At 64.8% G+C, this 19,664-nt stretch overlaps 1 protein-coding gene across 1 annotated transcript in view; it reads left to right on the plus strand.

Annotated features, from left to right (window-relative positions):
- The window catches only part of PTPRS (protein tyrosine phosphatase receptor type S), a 96,270-nt gene extending 77,496 nt beyond the window's left edge, over nucleotides 1-18,774 (plus strand). Inside the window, exons 17-38 of the mRNA XM_072787713.1 lie at nucleotides 674-791; nucleotides 2,250-2,855; nucleotides 3,295-3,392; nucleotides 4,635-4,888; nucleotides 5,478-5,571; nucleotides 5,666-5,881; nucleotides 6,309-6,466; nucleotides 7,130-7,141; nucleotides 7,399-7,511; nucleotides 9,078-9,125; nucleotides 10,149-10,246; nucleotides 10,326-10,449; nucleotides 10,970-11,145; nucleotides 11,950-12,069; nucleotides 13,299-13,453; nucleotides 13,530-13,815; nucleotides 13,973-14,151; nucleotides 14,808-14,934; nucleotides 15,008-15,133; nucleotides 16,662-16,816; nucleotides 16,965-17,100; nucleotides 17,432-18,774. Coding sequence (XP_072643814.1) covers nucleotides 674-791; nucleotides 2,250-2,855; nucleotides 3,295-3,392; nucleotides 4,635-4,888; nucleotides 5,478-5,571; nucleotides 5,666-5,881; nucleotides 6,309-6,466; nucleotides 7,130-7,141; nucleotides 7,399-7,511; nucleotides 9,078-9,125; nucleotides 10,149-10,246; nucleotides 10,326-10,449; nucleotides 10,970-11,145; nucleotides 11,950-12,069; nucleotides 13,299-13,453; nucleotides 13,530-13,815; nucleotides 13,973-14,151; nucleotides 14,808-14,934; nucleotides 15,008-15,133; nucleotides 16,662-16,816; nucleotides 16,965-17,100; nucleotides 17,432-17,500 — 3,468 coding nt within the window. The 3' untranslated portion in view covers nucleotides 17,501-18,774. The remainder of the gene's footprint in view (nucleotides 1-673; nucleotides 792-2,249; nucleotides 2,856-3,294; nucleotides 3,393-4,634; nucleotides 4,889-5,477; nucleotides 5,572-5,665; nucleotides 5,882-6,308; nucleotides 6,467-7,129; nucleotides 7,142-7,398; nucleotides 7,512-9,077; nucleotides 9,126-10,148; nucleotides 10,247-10,325; nucleotides 10,450-10,969; nucleotides 11,146-11,949; nucleotides 12,070-13,298; nucleotides 13,454-13,529; nucleotides 13,816-13,972; nucleotides 14,152-14,807; nucleotides 14,935-15,007; nucleotides 15,134-16,661; nucleotides 16,817-16,964; nucleotides 17,101-17,431) is intronic.
- Nucleotides 18,775-19,664: the final 890 nt, after the last annotated feature.

A 19,664-nucleotide genomic window follows, 5' to 3' on the forward strand; every position in this document is an offset into this window, starting at 1 on the left:
TTCAGACACAGGTGACAGGATGACCTCCAGAGCACGGACGTAGTAATAAATGTGGTGAAACAATTAGGAGAGACGGTGGGTTTGGAGCATTTATTGCCCTCGACCTTAGTATTTATCTGTCAGCACGTTTATGGAATTTGCCTTCTGATAACGGCTGTGTTTAAAACTGGCTTTTGCAAAATTCCTGAGACCCTAACTCCTGGCCCTCGTGGCCTGGTAGAGGGAATCCCTGGCTCACCGGCGGGGGCGGAGGAGGCCCGAGGCTGGGAGCGTGCCCGGTGGCTGGAGCGGAGCGAGCGAGCGATGGGGAGAGTGAAGGATTTGGGCTCCCCCTGCCCCCGAGCCCTGCCCCTGGGAGGTGGGAGCCCTGGAGGGCTGTGGGAAGAGGGCAGGGCCTGGGTGAGGTGCTTGCAGGTGCCCTTTGGTGGCCGCTGGCGGCCGGGGAGGCCTCCCGAGGCCGAGAGGTGATGAGCAGATGACGGGGTGTCAGGCTGCGTGTGCCCATCTTAGCATGGACGTGCTGTGTGTTGGGGTCTGTGCATGAGCTCGGATGCACGCCTCTGCCCTCACACCAGGCCCCACGTCCATCTTGCTTGACCCCAGCCCCGGGGACGGGGGCGGGCAGGGCCGGTCTCCCTCCGCTTGCGTCGCTGACCCCCGGCCCTGCCCGCAGGAGATGGTCATCACAAACCTGCAGCCCGAGACCGCCTACTCCATCACGGTAGCCGCCTACACCATGAAGGGCGACGGTGCTCGCAGCAAACCCAAGGTGGTGGTGACCAAGGGAGCAGGTACGAGACCCTCCCGCCGCGGCCCCTCGGCCCCCAGAGCACCACACTGTGGCCCCCCTACCACCTCCTCACGGATCTCCCAGCCCGGCCTCCCCGCCCCACCCACAGCCTGCGGTCTCCGTCCGGGGCTCCCCCTGGGCACGCCCGGCACCCCATGCCCTGCCTCGGTCCCAGCTCTGATCACCCCGGGCAGCTTAGCATTTGGAGGTGTCATGCCTGTCTCCCCCACTGCACCGCACAGCCACTTCTCACGGCCCTGCCTCAGTTTCCCTTTCTGGCCCTTCCATCCATCCCAAGGGACCATTGGTTTTTGTTTCTGTTTTTTTAAATATTTTATTTATTCATGAGAGACAGAGAGAGAGAGAGAGAGAGAGAGGCAGAGACACAGGCAGAGGGAGAAGCAGGCTCCATGCAGGGGGCCCGATGTGGGACTCGATCCCGGGTCTCCAGGATCACACCCCGGGCTGAAAGCGGCGCTAAACCGCTGAGCCACCCAGGCTGCCCTGTTTTTGTTTTTTTTAACCCCATGGTAAAAACACAAGGCGGAGGTGGGAGAGGCAGCCACGAAAACACAAGGGGCAGGTGTTGTGGGCAGATGGCACAACCCGGGGAGCAGCTCGATGTGTTTCAGGGATGTCAGGCCCCGAGGCCTCCGACCCTTCCTTCCGGGGGGCCTCCCTCAGCCTGCGCAGCCCGATGTTCCAGGCCAGCTGGACGCGGCCCCTGCCACACTCCTGCCAGTCCTTGTCCACGCTGTTCCCTCCGTCTGCCTGGCCTCTGTATCCTTCAGTTTCCGGCACCCTCATTACCTCCTCCAGGAAGCCTCCCCTGATCTCTGCCTCGCCCCCCAGGCACGACATTACCCCACAGCCAGGCTTGTCAGGCAGACCTACCATGTATGCCGTGGCTGCTCAGAGCCCGGTTCGTGAAAGGTCCTGATAAGTCCTGCAGGAGGAGAAGCCTGGTTTCACTTGTAGAGCTTCTCCTCCTGCAGGACTTCCCAGGACCTTGGCACATTGATTGCTACCCAGGCTGTGAGAACCGTGGGACAAGGGCAGGGTTTTGGATGTTCCTGTGTCCCGTGGTATTAATCATGTGCTGGCTGGAGGGAGAGGGAAATCAATGAGGCAAGAGATGGCTGACTTATTAACTAAAACAAGAGGTAGACATAGGAGGGCCTGCTCTGACACTGCGGATATTTTCCTCCAGCGGGGTCTCTGAATCCCCGGCCTCCTCGCTCTTCCTTCCACTCACCCAGCCCAGGCCACCCCAGGGCCTTCGCACAGGCTGTTCCCTTGCTTGGAACACCATTTCCCCCAGATCTCCCTCCACTTCCCTTGAGGCTTTGCTTTCTGAGTGCCACCCTCCTGAGACCCACGTTTAAAAATTGCAGCCCCACCCCCGGCTTCCAGACTCGGGTGGCCCCGTGGTCCTGACGCCCGCCCCGTGTCCCCACAGTGCTGGGCCGCCCCACCCTGTCGGTGCAGCAGACCCCCGAGGGCAGCCTGCTGGCACACTGGGAGCCCCCAGCCAGCACCGCCGAGGACCAGGTGCTGGGCTACCGCCTGCAGTTCGGCCGGGAGGACTCGCCCCTGGCCACGCTGGAGTTCCCACCCACCGAGGACCACTACACAGCCTTGGGTGTGCACAAGGGGGCCACGTACGTGTTTCGGCTGGCGGCCCGGAGCCGAGGAGGCCTGGGCGAGGAGGCGGCTGAGGTCCTGAGCATCCCCGAGGACACTCCCCGCGGCCACCCGCAGATCCTCGAGGCGGCCGGCAACGCCTCGGCCGGCACCGTCCTGCTACGCTGGCTGCCGCCTGTGCCCGCCGAGCGCAACGGGGCCATCGTCAAGTACACGGTGGCCGTGCGGGAGGCCGGAGCCCTGGGCCCCGCCCGAGAGACCGAGCTGCCAGCGGCGGCCGAGCCGGGCGCCGAGAACGTGCTCACGCTGCAGGGCCTCAAGCCCGACACGGCCTATGACCTCCAAGTGCGGGCCCACACGCGCCAGGGCCCTGGCCCCTACAGCCCCCCCGTCCGCTACCGGACGTTCCTGCGGGACCAAGGTAGGCACGCGGCGACCCCCGCACCAGAGCCGGACCGGGCCTTGTGCCCACCCCCACCCCAGCCCCCTCCCTCTCCCCCGCCCAGGTAAGTGGTCACTTTTCTGCTTCCTTGTGGACACTCGAGGCGAGTCCGGACCCCGAGGCTCCGGCGTTGGCAAAGGTGGGACGTGCCTAGGTGGCACCGCCGCCCCCACCGACCCCCCTCCCCTTCCCCTCCCCCTCCTGCTCCGCCTTCTCTCTGCAGCCGCGCCGTCTCCCCCAGCAGGGACTTGGGACAGGGCCAGGCAGGGCCAGGCAGTAAGGCCATGGGCACAGGCCCAGCGGAGGACAGGGAGCGCCTGGGCCGCCCCACCCCACCCCACCGGCCCACCCTGCCCTACCCCCAGTGCTCATGGGGCCTTTCTTCTGCTCTCTCCCGCTTGGCTGCTGCCCGGCACAGTCTCACCCAAGAACTTCAAGGTGAAGATGATCATGAAGACGTCGGTCCTGCTCAGCTGGGAATTTCCTGACAACTACAACTCACCCACGCCCTACAAGGTGCGGCCCTCCCCTAGGGAGCAGGCAGGCCAGGGTAGGGGCTTGGCCACGGTTAGGAATCAGCTGGACCCAGGGCTGAGTGGGACCAGGCATTGGCAGGGATTGAGGCTCAGAGTTGGGGCTCATCTTGAGATCAGGGTTCAGCTGGGATTGAGACTCCATCTGTGGTCAAGACTTAACCTGGGATTGGGGCTCAGGCTGGGATTAAGGTTTGGTCAGAGTTGGGAGTCTGCTGGGATTGAGGTCTGATGTGGGATCAGTGCTCAGTCAGGATTGGGACTCAGCTGAGATTAAGGCTCCATCTAGGAGTGGGGCTTATCTTGGGATTAAGGGTCAGTCAGGATTGGGACCTGGTCAGAGCTGGACCTCAGCTGGGATTAAGGATCTGTCTATGGCTAGGAATTCACCTAGGATTGAGGCTTATTCTAGGATTAGGGTTCAGTCAACACTGGGCTTAAAGTTGGGGCTCCGCTGGGATCATGGCTCAGTCTGGGATCATGGCTCAGCGGGGCTGAGGCCCAGTCTGAGGTCACGGCTCAGTGGGGCTGAGGCCCAGTCTGAGATCATGGCTCAGCCAGGCTGAAGCCAGGTCTGGGGTCGTGGCTCAGTCAAGGCTGAAGCCAGGTCTGGGGTCATGGCTCAGTGAGGGCTGGGATCACAGCTCAGCGGGGCTGAGGCCAAGCCTGGGATTATGGCTCAGTCAGGGCTGAGGCCAGGTCTGGGGTCATGGCTTAGGCCCGAGGCCAAGTCTGGGGTCACGGCTCAGTCAGGGCTAAGGCCAGGTCTGGGGTCATGGCTCAGTCAGGGCTTTCCAGGTCTGGGATCATGGCTCAGCAGGGCTGAGGCCAGGTCTTGGATCATGGCTCAGTCAGAGCTGAGGCCAGGTCTGGGATCACGGCTCAGCAGGGCTGAGGCCAGGTCTTGGATCATGGCTCAGTCAGAGCTGAGGCCAGGTCTGGGATCACAGCTCAGCAGGGCTGAGGCCAAGCCTGGGATTATGGCTCAGTCAGGGCTGGAGGCCCGGTCTGGGATCATGGCTCAGAGGAGCTGAAGCCAGGCCTGAGGCCAAGTCTGGGGTCACGGCTCAGTCAGGGCTTTCCAGGTCTGGAATCACAGCTCAGTGGGGCTGAGGCCAGGTCTAGGGTCACGACTCAGTCAGGGCTGAGGCCAGGTCTGGGGTCACGGCTCAGTCAGCATCGGGGGCTCGGCCCAGAGCCCCACTGAGCCATTCTCGGCCCGCAGATCCAGTACAACGGGCTCACACTGGACGTGGACGGCCGCACCACGAAGAAGCTCATCACGCACCTGAGGCCCAACACCTTCTACAACTTCGTGTTGACCAACCGAGGCAGCAGCCTGGGCGGCCTTCAGCAGACGGTCACGGCCTGGACCGCCTTCAACCTGCTAAGTGCCAAGCCTAGCGTGGCCCCCAAGCCCGACTCCGACGGCTTCATCCTGGTGTATCTGCCCGACGGCCAGAGCCCCGTGCCCGTCCAGTACGGTCAAAACCAGCCCTGCCCCGTGGGACCCCTCCCACCCTGTTAGCCAGCCTGGGGCCTGCTTCCGTGTCCTCACCCGTGTGTGAAACGTGGGTCATGTCAGCCCGGCCCGTGCAGTGCCCTGATGCTTCTCGTGGGCCCTGCCAGCACGTGTGGCCTTCAGTCTTCTCCTCCCACGTTCCTGATTGTCCCCCACCTGTCCCGTCTCCTTTTGGCTCTGGTTTCCCCAACCGGCAGGGAGACAGAAGCAGAAACGGATACTTTGAGAGGCACCAGGGTTGAGAGTCCCCAGGGAGGGGTGAGGGGACCCTGCCTGGGACACACAGAATCAAGGATTGTGAGGATGTGTGGGTATGGAAGCTGGGGCTTTGAAGGATGCGTAGGAGTTCAAGAAATATAACTGGGGTGGAGTTTCTAGCCAGAAGAAAATGTACTGAAAGCCCGGAGGCTTGAGTCAGGAACTACCGTCCTGTATGGCTGGGGTGTAGGGGGTAGAAGCACAAGGAAGACTCCGAGAGCGGGACCCCCCACACCCACCTCTGGAAGGTGTTCCTTGGACGTGCCCTGACCCTTCCTCTCCCCACAGGAACTACTTCATCGTGATGGTGCCGCTGCGCAAGTCCCGTGGCGGCCAGTTCCTGACCCCACTGGGCAGCCCGGAAGACATGGATCTAGAGGAGGTAAGGCGGGCGCCCAGGCCCACCCCGCCCCACCCCTCGTAGGCCCTGGGGCTGCCGGCCAGCCTCTGAGCACCCCACGCCTCCGTTCCCACAGCTGATCCAGGATATCGCCCGGCTGCAGAGGCGCAGCCTGAGGCACTCGCGCCAGCTGGAGGCGCCCCGCCCCTACATCGCGGCTCGCTTCTCCATGCTGCCCCCCACCTTCCACCCCGGTGACCAGAAGCAGTACGGCGGGTTTGACAACAGGGGCTTGGAGCCCGGCCACCGCTACGTCCTGTTCGTGCTGGCGGTGCTGCAGAAGAGCGAGCCCGTGAGTGCCCGCCATGTCTGCCCACGTCCCACCATCCTGCCCCCGTCCTCCCAGCATCCTGTGGTCAGGGCTGCGCAGAGGGAAAGACTGGAGGTCGGGTGGGGGGCCGGTATCCCAAGGAGGAAGACTCTTTTCAGGAAGGGGATTTGGAACTAGGGCTTCAGGGGCTGTATAGGAGTTCACCCGGGGAGAGGTATCTTCTGGGTCGGTGTGCGTGGAGGGCTAGAGGTGCGGCCAAAGCAGAGGAAGGGGTGGGGGGAGCAGAGGCTGGGGAAGGTCCATGCAGGCCACCAGGGTCAGGGCTTTCAGGAGTCGTGGGGGTGCTGAGAGGAGGCGAGGGACGTAGGTTTGCGTTCAGAGAGGCCCCGTCCAGCCAGTGTGCGTAGGACGGGCGCTGACCGAGGCCCCTCCTGCCCCGTTCCCGCAGACGTTTGCGGCCAGCCCGTTCTCGGACCCCTTCCAGCTGGACAACCCAGACCCCCAGCCCATCGTGGACGGCGAGGAGGGGCTCATCTGGGTGATCGGGCCCGTGCTGGCGGTGGTCTTCATCATCTGCATCGTCATTGCCATCTTGCTCTACAAGAAGTGAGCCCCCCAACCCGGCACCCCCCACACCCCCCTTGGCAGGAGGGAGGGCCTCCTGGAGAAGGCGGGAGGTTCCAGAAGGTTCTGGGGGAGGGCTGGTTCCGTGGGAGGACCACTGCAGTAGAGGCTCAGAGAGGTCGAACCACTGGGCCAGAGTCACGCTGCCTGGGGAGGGGCAGGGCCGGGGTTCAGACTCCTATCAGTCTTCACGCGCCCCTCAGCAGGATGGTTTGGGGCGGAGGCTCCCTCTGAGCGTGGCGAGGGTAGGAACCATCGCGGCCACACGGGACGCGTCTCTGCTCGGGAAGGGGAGGCCGGAGCTCACCTCCTTGAGATGGGGACCCAGGTGGGAGGGATTAGGCCCGTTTCCCAATAGAGCCCAAGGCTCCCAGTCGTTAAGAAAGCCCCACCCCCCACCTCCCCTTCTGTACCCGTTGCGGGGCTGGGGTAGCTGGGTGACGGGCGCTGAGGGAGCACGTGATGGGATGAGCACTGTATGTTGGCAAATCGAATTTCAGTAAAAACCAAAAAAGAAAATTAAAAAAAAAAAAAGAAAAAAGCCCTACCCACCACCGTCACAGGACAGGTGCGGCGTGGCCAGTGCGCCCGCCCTCATCTGTCTCCTTTTCCCTCCTTCTAACCTGTGTCTGCTTCTGGGAGCAGCAAACCTGACAGGTAAGGACTGGCCTCATCCTGGGAGGCTTCAGGCGAGGGGCCGGGGAGGGGGAGCAGGCCAGGGGTGCACCCAGGGGCTGAGGGGACACCATGTGTGGTCCCGGGAACACCAGTTGCGCCAGTTCACAGTCCCTTCCCCCACCCCCGGCTGGGTCGCGCGTCCGTGGGCCCTGACGGCTGTTCTCGCGTGCACACGTGCGTCTCGGGCATATGCAGGTGCTCACCGCGCCCCCCCCCCCCCGCTTGGTCCCACACAGTAAACGCAAGGACTCAGAGCCCCGTACCAAATGCCTCCTGAACAACGCTGACCTCGCCCCCCACCACCCCAAGGACCCCGTGGAAATGAGGCGCATTAACTTCCAGACGCCAGGTATGTCCCTGATCCCGGGATCAACGCCACCGGGGGCAGGTAGCGCGAGAGAAGAGGACGCGGCCCCCTCGGCGGGCCTCGGCGGCCCCTGGCAGAGCCGTTGGCTGCGGTTTAGACGCCTGGTTCCCAGAGCCCTCGGTGGACCCGGGCTTGGCAGTTGCCGAGGATGGGTTCTGGTTGCACCCAAGCGAGGCTTCTGGAAAGCTGCGCTCACACAAGTGGCAGTCGGGGGCGTCTCTGGGAGCAGGAAGGACACCTAAAAACAAACAAAACCGAGATGAGCCAAAGGAGCCGTATTCCTTCGGCCAGAAAGCGCAGTGCTTCTGGTTCCCGCTCCGCTCCGTGGAGGGCGTTTGGGGTTTTCCTTAGCCTTTTACCACACCCCCCACGGGATGTCCCATCCCTCCCGCCCCCAGTGAGGTGCAAAGACTGTGCCTCCCCCCTGCCCTGCACGTCTCTCGTCCACGGTGACCCGTGCTCCCCGGAGATGCGCGGGGGCTCCGCCCAGGGTCCCTGCCACGCCTGGGGAGAGCCCCGATGAGCCAGGGTCTTGTCCTTGATTGCCGTCACGCACGGTGACCCCCACACGCCCTCACCATTCTCCCCTCTTACTGGGCCTGTGCCAGCTGCTTCTAACCAAAGGGAGGAGCTTTCCATTTAACTGATGGCCGCTGTTCTCCTTAGGCGGTCGCGTGGAGCGGTTACACCTGTCCCTCCACCCCCACCCCCAGCCTCTGCTTCCTGTCTCTGAACTTCCTGTCTGCTTCCTGTCTCTGTAGTAACTGTTTCCAGCCCCACGGAGGGCTTTAAACATTTGTGTGTTAACTGATGGCTGCAGTCCCCGTCCAGGGCTCGCGCATGGCCTCACACACTATCCTTACTATATGCCTTTTCTCTCTTCTGCGGCCGGACTGACTCGCACCGGTTCTGTTTTTATGCACATGAGGGTCTTGGTCGCTCCTATTTAACTGGTGGCTGCAGTCCTCCCGAAGGGATCACGAGCGGCCCCACGCGGCACCTCGAATGTACTCCCTTCGCTTTTCTGTCCCTGGACTAGGTCACGTCGCTTCTTTTCTCACTCAAGTGAGGATTTTTAACTCACGTGCGTTTAACTAATAGTCGTAACTCCTAGTAGTTGACCCCGTAAAGCTCATGGCACGGGCCCACGGGTCCCCCTGCCCTCAAGTTCCGCCCTCACCGCACTGCACCTCATTTGAAATCTCCTCTGCTGACCCCCCCCACCCCAGCGGGGGACCTGAGGCCTGGTTGGCTGGGGTGCAGGGAGGGGAGACACATGGACAGAAGGCCTAGAGCTTTGGAACCTTCCCGGAATCCCAGCTGCTCCAGAGGGATCCCCAGCGGCTCCCGTAGGTTCTCGGGGGGGGGGGGGGACGGGGCACCGGGGGGCACCCGGGCAGCGTGCATTCCCTTGTGCGAGTCTCTCTGCCCCTCTGCGTCTGTCGGCCGGCCGTTGTGCGTGCATCCCGCGAGGGGTGGGGGAGGCGGGTGTGTCCCCCCCCCCCCCCCCGTGTGTTTTCATTTATTTATTGTTTGCTGTTTCTGCAGATTCAGGCCTCAGCAGCCCCCTCAGAGAGCCGGGGTTTCACTTTGAAAGTTAGTTCCTGTGTCTCTCTGTTCTTGGCTTCCTTGCGCGCCCCCCACCCCCACGTCCCCCCGTTTGTTCTCATCTTGGTTCTCCATCCCGCCCCCGGTCTCTGTCCACCCGTCCTGCGCTGGCTTCTCAAGGGAGCTGGGGTCTGGTCTGTTGGGTCCTTAGGTCGCTGGTTGTGACTACGTGGGTGTGGGGAGGGTGGGGGGACAGGGTGGTCCTGTGTGAGAGGCAGGGGGATCCACAGGGCAAGCGGGCGGACCCCAGCTTCACTCCTCAGATAAGGGCGCTTCTGGGGAGTGCCCAGGGGGGCCGGGGACGGCAGGTGCCCGCCAGCCTGCAGCCTGCAGGGTTTGCCTCTGTGCCAGCGCTGGGCTCAGCCCATTGGGCCCCAGGACAGGAGCAAGGTCTTGGGGAGAAAGAGCCAGGCCCCCCCCATTGCCCCCAGCAGCTCCCCTGCCCCGAGGGGGTCACTGTCCTCGCAGCAGGTGCAGAGCCCTCAGAGGTCAGGGGCTCACATGGAGAAATGGGGACACCCCCCCGGGCACATAGCCTGCCCGGTTCCTCAGCTCCCCACTCTGAACCCAGACGGGCAGACAGGGGTGTGGGCCCCCCGCCCTGGGGAACGCAGCCAGCTGTGTCTGCTGCTTTGTGTGTCACTCACCTGCTTCTTGCCACGAAGCACCAGAAGCTTGGAGACTTCAGGGCCACCCCTCCCGGGGCCCCCTGCATCCCCCAGCTGGGTTGGGGGCACCGGGATGGGCCGACATCACAAGCCGGGGGTGTCAGACTCAGCTGGGAGCCGCTCCTCCAACAGCCCACCTGCAGACAGGACCTCCCCCCCGCAGGCCTGGGCTCCGGGCTCCAGCGTGGGGGGGCCATCCAGACCCCTCCCCTCCCCGCCACGCGCTCTAACCACAGCTCGTCCATCACAGACTCACACCGCAGAGCGCCCCCCGCCCGCCGGCCCCCAGGCTGGCTGCCGAGTGACCGGCCCGCACCGCGGGGTCTGCTCTCCCCCCCACCAGGCATGCTGAGCCACCCCCCGATCCCCATCGCAGACATGGCCGAGCACACGGAACGCCTCAAGGCCAATGACAGCCTCAAGCTCTCCCAGGAGTACGAGGTGAGCCCCCCGCCCGCCTCCCGCCCCGCCGCAGCCCCCCGGCGTCCCCCTGAAGCCTCCACCTCACCTGCCCCTGCAGTCCATCGATCCGGGCCAGCAGTTCACGTGGGAGCATTCCAACCTGGAGGTGAACAAGCCCAAGAACCGCTACGCCAACGTCATCGCCTATGACCACTCCCGCGTCATCCTCCAGCCCATCGAAGGTAGCGGCTCGGGCCCTCCCTGCCTCCCGGTGCCAGAGAGCGTGCACAGACCCCGTGCGGACGAGCTGGGACACAGATGGGGAGACGCTGAGGCCCGGTGCTGGCCACAGGCCTGGCCCAGCTCCAGCCAGGAGCCACTGGGAATTTCGGGACGTGTAGTTAACTGACGGCTGCTTCCGTAACGTGGTTCCATCTATCCCTCGACGTCAGTGGCTCTCAGTGCCCAGAGAACGTTCGGCAATGTCTGGGGACATTTATGTGCTCACATTCTGGGGGCGAGGGAACTAGTGGCACCTAGAGTTTGGAGGCCAGAGACGCCTGCAATGCATGGGACGTCTGGCCCCTGGGGACAGTGGTGCTGAGGTGGAGAGACCGCAGAATTCAGGCCCCGTGGTTCCTCTCGGGGGGCAGCTTGGGGCAGTCCAGGAGGGCTTCCAGGAGGCGGTGGGCCAGATAGAACTGGTGTGGCAGACAGCAGCACCGACCCAGCCCCGATCTCTGGCTTCTTCCCTGGCCGTAGGCATCGTGGGCAGCGATTACATCAACGCCAACTACGTGGACGGCTACCGGCGGCAGAATGCCTACATCGCCACGCAGGGGCCGCTGCCGGAGACCTTCGGCGACTTCTGGAGAATGGTGTGGGAGCAGCGGTCGGCTACCATCGTCATGATGACGCGGCTGGAGGAGAAATCACGGGTGGGCCCCGACCCTGCTTGCAGCCCCTGTGCCCCCCAGCCCCTGCCCCTGGCCCTGCCCCTGCCCTAGCCCTAGCAGCCCCTGCCCCTGCAGCCCCCACACCCCCTTGCCCTGACCCCAGTAGCCCCCGCACCCCCAGCCCCTGCCCCTGCCCCGGCCCCTGCCCCGGCCCCAGCAGCCCCTGCACCCCCCCGCCCCGGCCCCTGCCCCAGCAGCCCCACACCCCCCTGTCCCTGCCCCTGCCCCTGTCCCAGCAGCCCCCATGTCCACCAGCCCACCCTGGCCCCTGGCCCTGCCCCTGCCCCTGCAGCCCCTGTGCCCTCCGCCCCCCAGCCCCTGTCCCTGCCCCTGCCCCAGCAGCCCCTGATCCCCCCTGCCCCTGCCCCAGTAGCCCCCACACCCCCCTGCCCCTGCCCAGCAGCCCCCATGTCCACCAGCCCGCCCTGGCCTCTAGCCCTGCCCTAGCAGCCCCCACACCTCCCCAGCCCACCCCAGCCCTGGCTCCAGCAGCCCCTGCACCCCCCTGCCCCTACCCCAACCCCAGCCCCTGCCCCAGCAGCCCCCACACCCCCCAACCCCTTTTCCTGCCCCAGCAGCCCCCACACCCCCCAACCCCTTTTCCTGCCCCAGCAGCCCCCACATCCCCAAACCCCAACCCCGGCCCCTGCCCCAGCCCCAGTAGCCCCCATGCCCCCCCCCCCGATCCTGGCCCCTGCCCCAGCCCCCATCCCTGCCCCTGCCCCAGCAGCCCCTGCGCCCCCTGGCCCCAGCCCCTGCTCACCTCCATTCTCTCGCCTCCTGCAGATCAAGTGCGATCAGTACTGGCCCAACAGGGGCATGGAAAGCTATGGCTTCATCCAGGTCACGCTGCTGGACACCATCGAGCTGGCCACGTTCTGTGTCCGGACGTTCTCTTTGCACAAGGTGGGGCCCGGGTGGGGGACAGGTTGGTGATGAGGGCGGAAGAGGAGGAAGGCCAGCTGCCCGCCCGGGAGCTCCCCGTCAGGCAGAGGAGCGTGTCGACCCGGGCTGACCGGCCTGGGGCAGCGAGGCCCAGAGAGGGCACCGCTCGCGTCCGGCCACAGCAGGAGGACAAAACCAGCCCAGGCCCGTGACGGGTGGGAGGCAGAACTGGAGAGTCCCTGCCAGCCTGGGCAGTCGGGCCTGGGCAGAGCGAATCTTTAGACACGTATTTAATGGGCGGCTGCTGTCACCTCCGTCTTCTGTGTCGCCAGTTCGTAGCTGGGGCAGTTTGGCGTCCGGAGGACGTGTTTTCATTGCTGTGCTGGGGAGGGCGGGTGCTGCCGGCATCGCGGCGTTCCCCAGACTCCAGCCGGGTCCTCTGTCGACACGGAGCAGCCACTGTGTGTCAGGCCCTGACTAGGGCACCAAGACGCAGCAAGGACCAGGGCAGACAAAATGTCTTGCCCTTTTGGAGCATAGTCTAGCGGAAAAGCGTTGACAGTAAATACGTAAAATGATGCATCTTAACGTGCAGAATGAGAAAAATAAAGTGTGTGTCAGGGAACCCAGGGATGGTGAGAAAGGGAGTCAAGAGATCTGGGAAAACAGCGTTGTTGGCAGAGGCTGAGCCCGTGCAAAGGTCCTGGGGTAGGACCCTGCCTGGCATGATGGAGACACAATGGGGAGGCCGATGTTAGGTTGTAGCAGAGTGAGGGAGGCCGAGAGGGCAGGGCCTCGGGGAGGACTTGGACTTTTACCCTAAGGCGGGTGGGAGCCCTGGAGGGTGGGTGGCAGACCTGACTCAGGTGCTCACTATGGGCCCTCTGGTGGCCGCTATGGGGGAGCAGTGTAGAGTGTTAGGGTGAGGGTGGGAACAGGGGGCCCAGCCCGGAGGGGACTGGACCCCAGGTGGCCACCACGGAGGGGGTGAGAAGTGGGCGGGTTTGGGGTAGATGGAGGCAGAGCCGGCGGGATCGGGAGGGGCAGCGAGTCTAAGGTGACTCCTGAGTTCCGGCCCGAGCCCCCACCAGCTGCGATGGGGGCAGATTTGGGGAGCAAGTCGGGGCATGGTGTTGGCCACACTGTGACACACCCGTGAGTCTCCGGCGGGGGCCCCCGGTTGTGCACTTGGCCGCCTCCCTACGCACACGGGGGGCCGCTGTGACAGGCCGCGTCCCTGTGGCCCCCAGAATGGCTCGAGCGAGAAGCGTGAGGTCCGCCAGTTCCAGTTCACGGCGTGGCCGGACCACGGGGTGCCCGAGTACCCAACGCCCTTCCTGGCTTTCCTGCGGAGGGTGAAGACCTGCAACCCGCCGGACGCAGGCCCCGTCGTCGTGCACTGCAGGTAGCACCCAGGCCGTCCCCCCCGCCCACCCCGGGCGCTGTGTGGGGGGCCCTGACCCGCGTGCCTGTGCCCACAGCGCCGGCGTGGGCCGCACCGGCTGCTTCATCGTCATCGATGCCATGCTGGAGCGGATCAAGCCGGAGAAGACGGTGGACGTGTACGGCCACGTGACGCTCATGCGGTCCCAGCGCAACTACATGGTGCAGACGGAGGACCAGTACAGCTTCATCCACGAGGCCCTGCTGGAGGCCGTGGGCTGCGGCAACACGGAGGTGCCCGCCCGCAGCCTCTACGCCTACATCCAGAAGCTGGCCCAGGTGGAGCCCGGCGAGCACGTCACCGGCATGGAGCTTGAGTTCAAGGTTGGTCGGGGTGGGGGGGCCAGAGGTCAGGGCTGCCCCCAGCGACGGCCGGGAAGGTGCTGCGCCCCCGCCCACGCTCCACGTCCACGCGCCGGCTGGGAGAGCACCTGGCGGGAGGCTGTCCTGCTGGTGACCCCCACGCCCCTCGTCCCCACAGCGCCTGGCCAACTCCAAAGCCCACACATCCCGCTTCATCAGTGCCAATCTGCCTTGTAACAAGTTCAAGAACCGCCTGGTGAACATCATGCCCTACGAGAGCACACGGGTCTGTCTGCAGCCCATCCGCGGGGTGGAGGGCTCTGACTACATCAACGCCAGCTTCATCGACGGCTACAGGTGCCTTGCCTTTGCCCTGCCCCGAGGGGTCTCCAGCCTCCCGTGGGAGACAGAGCTGGGCGCGCTCCCCGCCTCGTGCAGTCACCCCTAAGGTGAAGGGAATTGGCTGTGCATTTAGGTGATGGCTGCCGTCTGCATCGTGGTTCCATCTGTCCTTATGCGTCAGCTTTTCAGTCTGGGCGGTTCCACCACCCAAGGAAAACCGGGCAGCATCTGGTGACATATTTGTCACAGCGGGAGCCGGGGAGGGCAGCTGTTCCTGGCATCGGGCAGGTGGAGGCCCGAGGTGCCGCCCAGCACCCCACAGTGCCCTTCACGGGCTGGTCCAGCCCCCAGTGTTGGTGTCGAGGTTGAGAAGCCCCGGCCCAGGGAGGGCGTTGGGCGCAGAAGGCCCCGCCTGCGCGGAGGCTGGGGGTGACCGAGGGCTTCACAGGTGCAGACACCCGCGAGGAGGGGAGGCAGGCGAGGTCAGCGGCCGTCCTGCAGCTTCCTAGGGGTCCTGGAACTTCTCCCGAGGCCGATGGCCTCCCACCTGCGCAAGACGGGGTTATGGGGAGGCTCGGGGAGATGCGGAGGGGCCTGTGCGCCAGCCCGCGAGCCAGAGGAGGCAGCGGAGGCCCAGCCATGGCCCCGGCCTCACACGCCCCCCACCGCAGGCAGCAGAAGGCCTACATCGCGACGCAGGGGCCGCTGGCGGAAACCACGGAGGACTTCTGGCGCATGCTTTGGGAGAACAACTCTACCATCGTGGTGATGCTGACCAAGCTGCGCGAGATGGGCCGGGTGAGCCTGGGCCCCGGGGCGGGGAGGGGCGGGCCTCAGGCCGGGCTGACCGCAGCCGCCGTCTCCTCCACAGGAAAAGTGTCACCAGTACTGGCCGGCCGAGCGCTCCGCCCGCTACCAGTACTTCGTAGTGGATCCGATGGCAGAATACAACATGCCTCAGTATATCCTGCGGGAGTTCAAGGTCACAGACGCCCGGGTGAGTGTGCGGAGAGATCGCCGGGAGATGTGGGAACGCCGGGCCCTGCTGCGCGGCGCCTCGTGACGGCAGGGGCTTCCCTAGTTGGAGGCAGAAGCCAAGGTCCGGGGGTAGGAATGAGTGGAGGAAGAAGAGGGTGGTCTGCTTGGCCTGTCAGTCCTACCACCACGTGGTGAGAGAGCATGCTGGTCCCACTGTGTCCCCTTGCACCCCGCGCTCCAGAGACAGAGGCCCAAGGGGATCGTGCAACAGGGAGTGAGCGGCGTGTTCCCCACAGACCGTGTGGCAGCGCTGAAAGCAGGACAGGGGAGGCAGGACGGGGGTGCAGGGGTTGGGCCGTGGTGGTCAGCGGGCACTGGTGGCAGCCCGGGGCGGGAAGTGTGGGTGGAGGGTAGCGGTGGTGGCGGGTGAGGGGTTTGTTGGCAGCCAATGGACAGTGGCAGGTGGCCCCGGGTTGGGGAGGATCACTCAGTGGTGAAAGAGAGGGCATTGGAGGATGCAGGGGTGGGACAATGGGTAGTCACGGTGACGCCAGCGGATGGTGAACAGCATGGGTGGTCGTGGCACTAGGGTGGTGAGAGACGGTGCCGTTGGATTGATGGGACGGGGGGCTGGAGAATCGGGCGGTGCTGTCGCACGTGGTGGAGGGGACACGCATGGATGGTGTGGGGGGCGGGGGAGGCAGGCAGGGTTGGGGCGGCGACACCAGGACGGGCAGAGGAGGAGGATGCTGAGAAGGGCAGGCGTGTGGCCCGGGGCCGGGGGAGACGATCGCGGGAAATGACTGAGTAGCAAAGACGAGCTCCCGTTGACCAGGGCTACTCGCTCCGTGGGGAGGGGGGAGAGAGAGGGAGGGGGGATGGAGGGTGTGTGTGGGGGGGTTATCCCTGGGGGCACCGCCGAGGGAGAGACAAGGCGATTGGGAACAGGTGCGTGAAGAGGTCAGTGGAAGACAGCGCCCTCACCTGGCGGGGTGAGCGCTCACTAGTGAGGAGTCCCGGACTTGGGGCCATTGGGTCCCCCTGGTCGGAGCTCACGGAGGGTGACGGCGTTGGGTGGCGCTGCCAAGATGGGGACGGTGGGTGGTGGCGGCCAGGAATTATGAGTTACCCGCAGTGGGCAGCGGGGAGGAGACGGGACGGGGTGTCGGGTGACAGTAACAGTGGACAGTGGCGCTCTGTTGGGCAAAGGGCAGAAGGTGGCGGAATGGCTGGTGCTGCTGCCGGAGGAGGAGGGAGGAGGAAGGGGAGGAGGGGGAGGCGGGGACTAGGAAGGGCAGGTGTTGGGTGCACGGCGGGATGGCGGCCGGCCATCCCGCCGGTGGTGTCGGATGTCACTTAGGCGGCGGCCGATGGTTCTGGAGATGCCAACGGGGCGGGGGCATGTAAGGTGATGTCACTGGATGAGGAGGTGGGCTCCGGGGAGCAGCCCGGGGCTGAGGGTGGCGTTGGCGGGAGGTTGGCCCAAGCAGGCGACCAGCCCCGACCGCACCGAGCTCAGTGGTCCCGCCGGCCTCTCCCTGTTCCAGGATGGCCAGTCCCGGACGGTCCGGCAGTTCCAGTTCACGGACTGGCCGGAGCAGGGCGTGCCAAAGTCGGGGGAGGGCTTCATTGACTTCATCGGCCAAGTGCACAAGACCAAGGAACAGTTCGGCCAGGACGGCCCCATCTCTGTCCACTGCAGGTGAGCGGCCTCTCAAGCCCCCGTGCCTGGTGTCCAGCTGGGGAAACTGAGGCCTAGTGAGGCTTCGCGCAGGCTCTCAGGTTGGGGTTCTCTCTGTCAAGTGGGGTTCCCTGAACCCACCCCCGAATGCCTGTGCTCGCCCCAACAGCGCCGGCGTGGGCAGGACGGGCGTCTTCATCACGCTCAGCATCGTGCTGGAGCGCATGCGGTACGAGGGCGTGGTGGACATCTTCCAGACGGTGAAGATGCTGCGGACCCAGAGGCCAGCCATGGTGCAGACGGAGGTGAGCGCGCGAGATGGGCGCAGTCCACCTGGACTCGGGGTGGGCAGAGAGGCGCCCGGAGATCCAGAAGCCCCCCACTCTGGCTCCCCGGATGGGACTTGCCCGCGATCACGTGCTGGGCATCCCAAGTGTCCTCGAGGCCATCCCGTCCCAGGGCCCTGCCACGGGTGGTGGGCGGGGAGGGGGGCTTCCAGGCCGGCGGAGGGGAGGGCGGCCGGGGCCAGAGCCCGGCCCGTGGGGGTGTGGCCCCTGCAGGAGCTGAGGGCGATGGGGACCCCAGGGGTCGCCGGGCCGCGGAGGCCCTGACAGCCCCGCTCCCGCCGTCCCGCAGGACGAGTACCAGTTCTGCTACCAGGCCGCGCTGGAGTACCTCGGAAGCTTTGACCACTATGCAACCTAAAGCCATGGTCGCCGCTGGCCAGACTCCACCGGCCCCAGATGCCTCTGCCCCTGCCGGGCTGGGCCCTGGAAGCCTGGCCCCCCAGCGGCCAGGGCGGGAGGCGGCAGCGGCCACGTTTCTGCACGGTCTCCAGGGACGCCGCGGCCCCGAGCCCCCCGCGCGGCGCCCAGCAGCCCCCCGGCACCGGCCGCCGCCTTCCGATACTTGGCACATTCCTCATTTCCTTCCGATTCCAAACGAGAGATTCTGGGGTGGGGGGGTGGGGGGCAGCGAGCAAACAGGGGTTCTCCCCGTAACCCGAGGAGGCCGGGGCCATGCGCTTGAGCCCCCCAGTCCTCTCCGGGGCGGGGGGAGCCCTCTCCGCCTGCAGCCTTGGGGGCGCCAGGCCCCGGGGGGGGGACGGGGTTGCGAAATTCAGCTTTTCTTTTCAGACTCTGTGTAACTGTATCCAGTGACATTTCTTTTTTTAAATAGTGTATTTTTTTTCATTTTTTTTTTAAGAAGAAACAAACAGAAAAGGAAAAAAAAAAAAAAAAAGACTTCGCCAGTCAACAAATTTAAAAAGAACTTTGCTTATTCCTGTTCCGTTCACAGACAGTCTATTTTTTCACCGTAGAGAACACTCTTGTGCGGCGGCTGTGCTGGCAGGTGCGCAGGCGTGCGACCCGCCCCCCGGGGCCGCCTGAGCCCCCCCATCTGCCCCCCGAGGAGGACGATTGAACAAAGTAGAACGCCCTTGTGCACCTGAATTCTTCCCTTTTTTTTTTTTTTTTGCATTTTTCTTTTTTTTTTTTCTTTTTTAATTCTGAAACATATCAAGGACCAGTGGGGGGGGGGCGCAGCGGCGAGTGGGGGGCTCTGGCCCACCAGCGTCAGGTTTAAAATCCCATGGAGTGGGTGCTGCCGCCGAGGCGATGGCAGTGACCCCCATCCCCAGCCCCGCCGCCACCGCGGCGCTCCCCCCCATCTCCTGCGCCCCCAAGGAGGAGGATCAAACAAGACAGGAGGTCCCACTTCTTCTGGGAGAGAGAGGCCATGTTCTGCCCGGATCAGGGACCCTTTCCCCCCCGGGACCGTGGGGCAGTTTGGGGGCAGAAGCAGAAGGATGGGATCCCCCACCCCCAGACCCCCGAGCAAGTGAGTTTTTCCTCTTTGTACAAGAGCGGATCTGCCGATGCTTTCAACACTGTTTATTCAAACGGAAGCAGCCAGGTGGCTTTCCCACCTCTGCGTATGTAGATATATCGACTTTGTATTAAAGGAAGATCGTCTGACCCCGGCCGGTGGTGGAGTGTTTGTCGTGCCTCCGTCCGTCCCGCCCCGTCCCTGGGACAGGAGGGCGCCCGGAGAGCTGGTGTGTTCTCATCCCGTCGCGTAAGCGGTCCGGGAAGGAAGGTGGCCCAGAGACGTGGTGATGGGTGCCCGAGATCGCACAGCACCTCGGGGCCGTCGGCGCGGAGCCCACATCCTGCAGGGGGGCTGCCTCACGTTCTCGGTCATAAGAGTGACCCCGCGGGGCGTCGGTGGTGGCCCAGTCTGCAGATAAGGAAGCCAGGGCTCATAGAGGGGCAGACGCCACCCCACAGTTGCAGGGTGTATGGGAGTGGAGCTGGGGATCGCGCTCGGGCCAGTCTCCTCCCCGGCCGCCGCGTAGCGCGCCGTGCTGCCTTCCCCAGAGGGGTCAGCGCTGGAGCCGGTGACCTGCCCGCGCCATGGGCCACCCCGGGAATGGGTCCACATGCCGAGCCCGGCAGGCGCTGGGGCGTCCTCGTCGGAGTCTGCTCCTCCCCGGGCACGGGGGCTGGGTGTGGGTCGAGCCATCCCTCCCAGGGTCACGCGCAAGCTCCAGAGGCAAGAACGGGCGGTCTTGGCGAGGGCAGGGTCCCAGCCTAGGCGGGTGGGGCCACCCGCTTGAGAAGCCATCAGATCCAGGAGTCCGTGGATATGAAACATGGGACCGGTACCACGAATCAGCTTAGGCCCATAGACTGATCAGGTCCCACGTCCCCCACCTGCAGAATTCTCGACACACAGAAGAACACTCAACACAGGTGAGCTGTCGCGGTCTCCACAAGTCCCAAGAAACAAATACTGGGGAAGAGAACCAGACCTTGGCCTCCAGGAGTGGATTCTGAGATAAAGCCAGCCCTCCCCCGGGAAGAGC

This window comes from Canis lupus, chromosome 19 (genome assembly GCF_048164855.1).
Source record: "Canis lupus baileyi chromosome 19, mCanLup2.hap1, whole genome shotgun sequence".
Classification (NCBI taxonomy): Eukaryota; Metazoa; Chordata; class Mammalia; order Carnivora; family Canidae; genus Canis; species Canis lupus.